The 8,362-nt window shown below is 44.1% G+C and overlaps 2 protein-coding genes across 2 annotated transcripts in view; both read right to left on the bottom strand.

The window, feature by feature from the left end:
- The window catches only part of mrpl39 (mitochondrial ribosomal protein L39), a 9,276-nt gene extending 6,138 nt beyond the window's left edge, over window positions 1–3,138 (bottom strand). The window contains exons 1-5 of the mRNA XM_005730923.1: window positions 2,962–3,138; window positions 1,944–2,150; window positions 1,692–1,831; window positions 1,403–1,502; window positions 1,118–1,185 (exon numbers count right to left, since the gene is read on the bottom strand). Of these exons, the coding sequence (XP_005730980.1) occupies window positions 1,118–1,185; window positions 1,403–1,502; window positions 1,692–1,831; window positions 1,944–2,150; window positions 2,962–2,998 (552 nt within the window). The 5' untranslated portion in view covers window positions 2,999–3,138. The remainder of the gene's footprint in view (window positions 1–1,117; window positions 1,186–1,402; window positions 1,503–1,691; window positions 1,832–1,943; window positions 2,151–2,961) is intronic.
- Window positions 3,139–3,822: 684 nt separating this feature from the next.
- The window catches only part of LOC102213376 (ras-related protein Rap-2a-like), a 15,238-nt gene continuing 10,698 nt past the window's right edge, over window positions 3,823–8,362 (bottom strand). Inside the window, exon 2 of the mRNA XM_005730924.1 lies at window positions 3,823–5,087. Within this exon, the coding sequence (XP_005730981.1) occupies window positions 4,850–5,087 (238 nt within the window). The 3' untranslated portion in view covers window positions 3,823–4,849. The remainder of the gene's footprint in view (window positions 5,088–8,362) is intronic.

Below are 8,362 nucleotides of genomic sequence, written 5' to 3'. Positions count from 1 at the left end.
TGCGATATATCGTTCAGCCCTACTGGGTAATTATGTAATTAACATTGAAGAGCCACTGTCAATGTCTCAATGTCACATGTTTGAATTTGCGCTTGTTTTTTGCTTTCACTTTCACTGTGCGTATAGAGAGCGGCAGTATTGGTGAGTCACAGATTAATTGCGCACCAATTCCTCTGACATCGTCTTGTCACTCATTAGCTCACTATTCAAACATGACAAGCAAACTTGAACATGTGATAGAGGCTGATTGCACAGAGAATCGCTGACCGTGATGTGTGTGTGTGTATAAAAACAGATGGATTTATGCAGGTATTTTAGTTCTGCAGAGCCAAATAAGACAGGTCAGGATGAAGAAGGGGCAGCCAAAGAAAAGCTTACCACAAAACAAATCAGCTTTTTTTGGTTTCATGGACAAAAGAATTTCTGTGGCTGGAATATGACGAGCTAAATAACATAATGTTCTGCCGGGTGTGTCGTGAGTTTCCCTCGATATCTGCGTCGACAAGCGCCTTTGTTACTGGGACCAGTAATTTTAAGAAAGACCCATCAGAACCCATGAGAAATGCAAGAAATGCATTATTGCCCAGTCTGCAATATCTTTCCCGGAACAAACACCAATTGCAAAAACATACTAAAAATAAACAAAGCACAACAAGAAGTCCTGAAAAAGCTGTTTAGAACAGCGAACTATGTTGCACAGAGTGAACTACCATTAGCAAAATTTAGCCGTCTTTGCAAACTTCAAAAAGCAAATAGTGTAGATCTTGGTTCCACTTACCTCTTACCCGGGACTTCAGTGGAAATTTGAGATTCAGGATCTGAAGTTTTGTTTCCTTTACAATATTATTCATTAAACTATAATATTGTAAAGGAAGCAAAACGTCAGTCAGAAAAATTTTCTCTTTTTTTTTCGGGCTATTTAAATTTATTTTGGGCTACCAAAAACTGAAGAGAGCCTGCCAGGGATTTTGAAATTTTGCGAGCCCTGAGTTGTATTCAAGAGGCCATGAGTAGCTGCCACTGCAGTAAAACAGATGAATATTCACCATCTAGGTAAACAGAAATGATGTCGGCAGCGAGTGCAGTGGCGTAATAGAGCGTTGGACCATACACGCACCTCAGAGGGAGTCCATGAATCGAGCTGGGGGTCGAGCACCACGTCACAGCAGAAGGCCCCAGAGAGGACTGCAGGGAAATACAAAGTCAGCACAGCAGAAGCAGAAATGTCAAAGCAACATTTTCACTTAAAAAAATGCTTAAATATCAAATATCAATTTTGTAACATACGTCATTAACTAAACACTACCTTGTTTTTTTTAAATTATTTAACATCAGTCAACAAAGACCAGGTCAAACTTCTGAAGACACATACTCGGGGTCAGGCTAAACAGTGGTTTTCTACCTGGCACTTCCCGTGTGCTGAGCAGCTCCACAGTATAATCATCCTTGAAGGCGGTCTCCAGCACCTGACCCAGCAGGGCAGCGCAGGAACGCCAGTACACCTGAGCACAAGACAAGAGGACAGGACTAACACTCAAGTATTCACTTATTCTACAAACTGGCTTCCACGTCTTTACTGGACTTGCAGCTCTGATGTTCTGTTGTCAACAATATTTTCTTTTCTCAAATAAAAGGTGTGATCCTTCAGCAGCAAGCTGAATTTATGAGAGAACGTTTGTCTGTTAAAGTACCTCGTTGACCAGTGTGGGGTCGTTGTCTTTAAACGTGAGCAGAGTGAGTGAGCAGGAGTGGGTGAGGGGCTGGTGGAGAGGCCATGGTTCTCCGTCCACAAGAGCCAGAGCTGAGTTTGTCACATGATGTTCCGTCAGATCTGAGAGTGACAGAGCGTTTGTTTGGAGTGAAACATGTAACAACACGTTATTAACACGTGCAACTGAAGCTTACGGTGGAGAATTTATAATCGGTTTGTTCTTTTCACTCACGTCTGGCGCAGCTCAGCGGGGTGGACATTCCTTTGTTCATGACGAGCAGCGCACCGTCCAGCCCGGGGCCCTGCATGGACACCTCGATCTTCTCGATGCGGGGGTACAGAGCTCTCTGCCTGGCCTGCTCTCTGGAGAAGACGGCGTTACGCTGACTGCGTACCTCAGCCAGAGATGGACGCTGAGCTGCCACAGCGGATGCAAAGCCTGTGGATGGGCAGGATGGATGGAAAGAAGAACTTAAAGGAAACCAGAGTGTAAACGATCCTGTAATGTGAGGATGTTGAACACACGACGTACAGGTAGCAGGTCTGCCGTTAATGGTTAATTGAAGTGAATTATCTATGTTATCTATATGTTGTAATTTATCTTTTATTTCAGAGGCTCTTTCGATGTCGAAGATTGCCGACTCCTGCTTTAGACCTTTATACAAATATTTATTGTACAATTATTTAAGGAAACAAAAGCTAAGAAGTCGACTTTTTTCATCATCATCATCATTATTATTCGTCTGCTGTACCCAACCGTGACTCTAAAACAGAGTTTTAGAAATTTGTACCGTTATACACCCGCGCACATACAAGGCGCTTTATTAGGTACACCTGCTGTCACTGAGCTGGACCTCCTTTCACCTGAAAAACTACTATGTACTAAACCTGTGCCTTCCTGTTATTGATTCAATAAGGTGCTGATAACATTCATCGGAGATTTTGCTCCACATTGACATGACAGCACCATACAGTCGCTGCAGATTTGTCGGCTGCACGTCCATGATGGGAATCTCCTGTTCCAACACATCCCAAAGCTGCTCTAACATTTCTTGCGGTGACCCTCCTGTTTCCAGTACTTTCTCTTTACAATATATAACCGTAAAAAGTATATCATATTTTATTGTATTAATTATTTCTATGACAATTAAATCCAGCTTTAAAGGAGCATTACTGCAGCTTACAGCTAACTGTCACAAGCCTGACCAGCTACATATGCTAGTGCTACACGGATAACAACTGGTACTCACGTCGCTGGAAAACTCGACATACGGTCCTGCTCGCCATTTTCACGACTGTTCCTACTGCCACGCAAATTTTTTATTTTTTTTTTTACCGCAAACAGATAAATGTCTATTACAAACGTCTATGGTTGAAGGACGCCATGCCTGACTCGTGTGCAGCGCATATTTAGGTCCGTAGAGGAACTGATGTTTTCGGAAGCTAAAGTTCCACGTGTAAAACGACACGCGGTTTTAGCTTACGACAGCAGGTGTCGCTGCTCGCAGTAGTTTCAAAGAAGCTAGTGTAATTTTGTATTAAGCCAGTCAATAAAATATATCGTTTACTGTGATATTTTTACAGGTACTGTTCCTAACATATGGTGTCTAAGATGTATTTCAGCATCACTTCAGCTTCCATACCTTCCAAAGTGCTGAAAGACTTTTCCAAAGTTCTGATTGGAGGGAATCCAAAGTTATGATCCTGAATCTGGAGTCTCACATGCCCCCTTAGTTTCATCCTCTTAATGGACTCTAATGGCACTCCAAATTTGACAAATGCCCGCTGGATTTTTCAGGACCAGAATCTGCAGTAAGCGTTGGCACTAATGGCAACCGGCAGGGGCAGTAGCACAAGGACTACCAGCCAGGGGAACGCAGACGCAGGACCAAAACATCATAAATCATCTCGACGCAGGCCAAGGCAGTGCCAGATTACTGCTAAAGAGCAAAGCTGAAAGGCGGCTGTGTTTTCTCAATGAGTGCAAATCTTATGACCTCTGGAGGTTAACATGAAAGGAGAGCGGTAACTTCAAAGACTGGGGAGGGGGAAAAAAAAAACAAAGGCATTTTTTGATGACACACAAAAAAACACACACAACACAGTTGTGCATAAAGATTTATTATTTTGTTGAAAATAAGTGTTTCTGACATTGAACCACTAACATATCCGATGTGACTAAAGATAGATGAGCTACACACTGACACTGATGTTCACTTCATACATTGTAACAAGGCATTTGTATCATCTGTAAGGTGTCTGCAGAGTGTTGGTACATTTTATCGACTGACTGACTGATTGATTACCGTCTCTTTGGGTGCGATTGATTGTACTCACTTGAGAGTGTGACAGTACAACTTCGTGCACACGTCATCCACAGTTATTATCTGTGACATGAATGGGACATGAATCCCCCCCTAAAGGTGCGGCCTTTTTTGTTTGTTTGTTTGTTTGTTTCAAACACATTCGTTCATCCTGTCATTCATTTATTGTTAAGGTGGGCCCTGCTTCCAAATGCACCTTCCAGTAACGACTCCTTCACAGTGGTGTTAACTTATCTCTCCGGGTACTCGGTGAATGGCCGTTGCACTGGCAAAAAAAACAAAAAAGTGCAAAATAGAACAACAAGCAGAAGAAAAACAGGACAGATAGAACTGCTGAGCATGTCGAGCCGTCCTCCCATGGACCTATGGCTGCTTTCCCAAAAGCATTTAGCACTGTGGTCCTCTTTGTTGATGGCTTTTAAGATGGTTTTTGGCACCGCGCTGCCTTTGGGAAAACCCCGGGAATTCACTCTGGAATAATCAGCAAAAACCGTGATAGTAGCAGGAAGGTCGTGCGTTTTTGTTTTTTGTTTTATTTTAAGAGGGGAAAAAAATCCCCTCTGTGTTGGAGAAGTAGTGAATGTCAAAACTGAATTCCCCTTAACCTGCTTTCTCTGCAACTTCCTACATTTCCCAGAATCCTCTAGGAAGCAGCTAAGAATAGTGACACCAAAAGTGGGGGTTTGCTTCCTTTAACCCTGCCCCCTCTCCAATCTTCAAGTTTGTCTAACATGAATACATTTGGACTCTAATTTCTACTCCTCTCCAATCCATCCACCAATCACTCCTGCTCCACCTCCCCTCCGACATTCAGCTACTGTATGCTACAGGCGGGGCAGCAGGCCTCTCTCCGGTCCGGCAGAGGGCAGAAGTCCATCTGCCTGACGATCTCCGCGAAAAGCTCATCCACCATGGTCTTGCTCTTGGCCGACGTCTCCATGAAGGGGCAGCCCCAATCCTCAGCCAGCGCCTGGCCCTCGCTGGGGGACACCTCCCTCTCATCCTCCAGGTCCACCTTGTTGCCCACCAGAACCACCGGTACCTGCTGGTACCTGCAAATTAAGAGAGAAAGTGACATCAGTGGAATTGCGCTGCCTTCGCCACCCCGCTGGGTGTCTTTTGGTACCGACTACAGGAACTTCTTAATTCCTACGGGACGAAGAAAGAGAGGGAAAGAGCCATAAATGTGGCTGCTTTTGTGTGTGTGAGTGTGTGTGCATTGTTGGCCTACATACTGTATTTGCTCAATGCTGAAACAATAAGGGGTTTGAAACAATGCACAATAGAGAAGAGAGGAATAAACCCAGCTACACTCAGCTTCAGCTTCCCAGGAGACTCCTGCCGCTCAGCGGGCATCCGGTACCAACAGGAGGTTCTATCAGAAAACCGCCATCATGAAAAAACCCAACTGATGGTCCATTTATTGCTGAATACATTACATATGTGTTTGCATGGTGCGCAAGCTGCATATTTTAATGGATTCCAATTCTTGTTTAAAAATCGTTAGCTCTGCACTTTGCACTTGCACCATTTCCATCGTGCACTGAGCACGTCTTAAGGATCAAAAGCTTTCTCCCCCAACGCGTGGGGCTGACAAGCCCAGTCCTCTTCCCCTCTGAGCCATCGATACGAGGAAACCAGGCTGGGGAGAGTAATGGAATAAGTTATTGAATAATTGAATAAAGCTAATGTGCTGCTCTCACATGGGAGAGACATGAACACTGGGGCACTGGAAACAACTATTTTCTACTTCATATTCATCTTTGGCTATATTTGATGCTTGTTACTGCTGTAAAAACTCCAAGGCTTAGCATGAATTTATAAAGAGCCGTGTACATTACTTCTGGCTTTGAGAAGAGGCTGACATCTGTAATTTGGTAAGTAACTCCTTAAAAGTGCACTTTGCTCAAATCACACACACACACTTCTTCAAAACAGCACTGCCTTCATTCAGTGGGGACAGACAGACAGTGGGTCTATGATCAATATTTCATATTTTGTGAAATGGCCTGTGAAGAGGCCGAAGGAGAGCTCAAAGGAGAATGAACTGGACTAATATTCATCAGCATGAAGCAGAACTGCCAACAAACGCTCATTTTGCTGTGTAACTGTTGCTGGATCTCTAAAAAGCAACTACACTCACTGGCCATTTTACCTATTAGCTGCTTTTTAATGCAAATGTCTACACAGACAATTGCATGGCAGAAACTTGACGCATTTAGGCACGCAGACTTCGTCAAGACTACCCGAGCATCAGGATGGCAAAAAAAGGTGATTTAAATGAGACTGGTGGTGACAGACCATCTGGTCTGAGTATTCCAGAAACTGCTGATCTGCTGGGATTTTCCTACAGGATGGTCAAAAAAGAGAAAATATCAGCAGTTTTCTGGGCGAAAATGTTTTGTTGATGTCAGAGGTCGGAAGAAAATGGCCAGATTGCTTTGAATTGATAGGACAGTGACAGCAACAGTGACTCAAATAACCAGTCACTGCAACCAAGCTATGCAGAAGAGCATGAGTTACAGCAGCAGAAGGCCACACTGGGTGGTCTTCTGGTGGTCTTGGCACACTTTATTCTGAACCACAGAGAATCTTTGGGCAAAAGGGAGTCCAACTCAGTAATAGCAGGGTCTACAGAGCATTTGCTTATTGGCTTGTAATAATTATTGGTTGCAGTTCCTCAAATGGCCACTTGAAGATTCCTAGGTGAACTGTCGCTTCACTGAACCAGACCTCTGTGCTGTTTTTCTGAATGCAATCATCCCGTTATTGCACAACATGTCTCTACTCCATTTTCCACAGTGTATGGACGCAGCTTGCTAGAGTTGATGTCAATGTCAATGTGGCCATCTTTTATATACAGTGACTTATCGCAGTTTTCCAAAGGTGGCAAACTGTTAGCACACTAGTTGCTACCTCACAAACAGACACTTATATTATACTTACATGAAGCGGGACCCCACTTTATTCAAGCAAAAGATATTGCATTTCAGTTAGATGCCCTTCATGTTTCCCGCGATTAAATAACTACACAATATCAATTAAAGTGGGTGTATATTCTCACAACAGGTAATAGCATAGACTATCTAATAGCCTTGGCCATCAGTCATTCCTAAGTGCTTTCCCAGCCTGCCTTATTGATCTGCTGGCACTATTGAGAAATAGGCTCTTATCTACAAATTGGTGGCCCGCTGCCACGCTGCTCAGCTGGGAGAAGAGCTGAGGCGTGGAAAAGAGCTGGCAAACGTTTCAGCGAGCTTACAGGGGCCAGAGAGCTGCAGGAAATGAATGCAGGCAGCAGGGCGGAGGACACTTAAGGACCTGCTCGAGTGTCATTCAGCAAAGGGTTCTGAGCTCGACCTGTATCTGCACCTCGTTTTGGATCTCAGAAGCTTCTCCAAAGAGCATTTCTTTTATCTTAATTGCCTATGAAGACACTTCAAACTGTCAGGCAGACGAAACTCATTCCACACAGCCGAAGACTTCCTTCCCTGCAGCCTGACATTTTCCCTAACAACAGCCACACTGTACAACACAAATGCACGCACGCACACACATGCAAAACAACAGCTGACCTCAGCAGGACAACCATCTCGCATGGCCCGTGTGTTTGGAAAGCTGGAATCTAAAGGGTGTGAAGTGTGAACAAGGAGAGTACCGTGGAGACAAACACAATCTGACAGCCTTGCAGGAGAAACTCTATATATATCTACAAAGACACAGGGAGAGCCAGATTCTCCGGGGTGGGGCCGGGAGTTTGCACGGCGACTGTTTATTGCAGCATCGAACTACAAGCCCCTCCTCATCAGATGAGGGGGGAGCAGCTCAGCGCACCGTGGAGAAAAGTTGTCCCACAGGGATCTATAGGCCGCTATCACTCCTTATTGACTAATATCTCAGGAGGTGTTGGAGTGAGAAGCTTAATGTCTTTATCTCAAGCATGACTCTTCACTATAGCTATGTGCTAACTGTGCTCGCTTTATTGAAGTGTTCATTTGCTTTTTTAGTTGATTGATATGACATAAAACAATGAATATCTCTGTTTCCACGTGATGCAGTGTAACTCGGTCATGGGTCCTTCTACCTTTGGGGAAGACCTGACTTAATTTAATCTACAAGTTCTACTAAATCCTTTAGATTAGGATTTGGATGATTAATAACAGGTAGAACAACTCTCTTTGACGACTGCTAGGGTATGAACCTAATTTCTCTTTTCTGAACGTTGTCATTCTGGCTGCTTACAGAACAAAATGATTGGGTGCATGTCAGACGTTAGTGAGGGTGATCGGTAGGGATGGGTACCGGTATCCGGTGCTATGATGGCACC

Source organism: Pundamilia nyererei, unplaced genomic scaffold, assembly GCF_000239375.1.
Source record: "Pundamilia nyererei isolate P.nyererei 1_Seehausen unplaced genomic scaffold, PunNye1.0 scaffold00040, whole genome shotgun sequence".
Lineage (NCBI taxonomy): Eukaryota > Metazoa > Chordata > Actinopteri > Cichliformes > Cichlidae > Pundamilia > Pundamilia nyererei.
The sequence above is the reverse complement of the archived record's forward strand: the minus strand, read 5'-3'. Positions and strand labels throughout refer to the sequence as shown.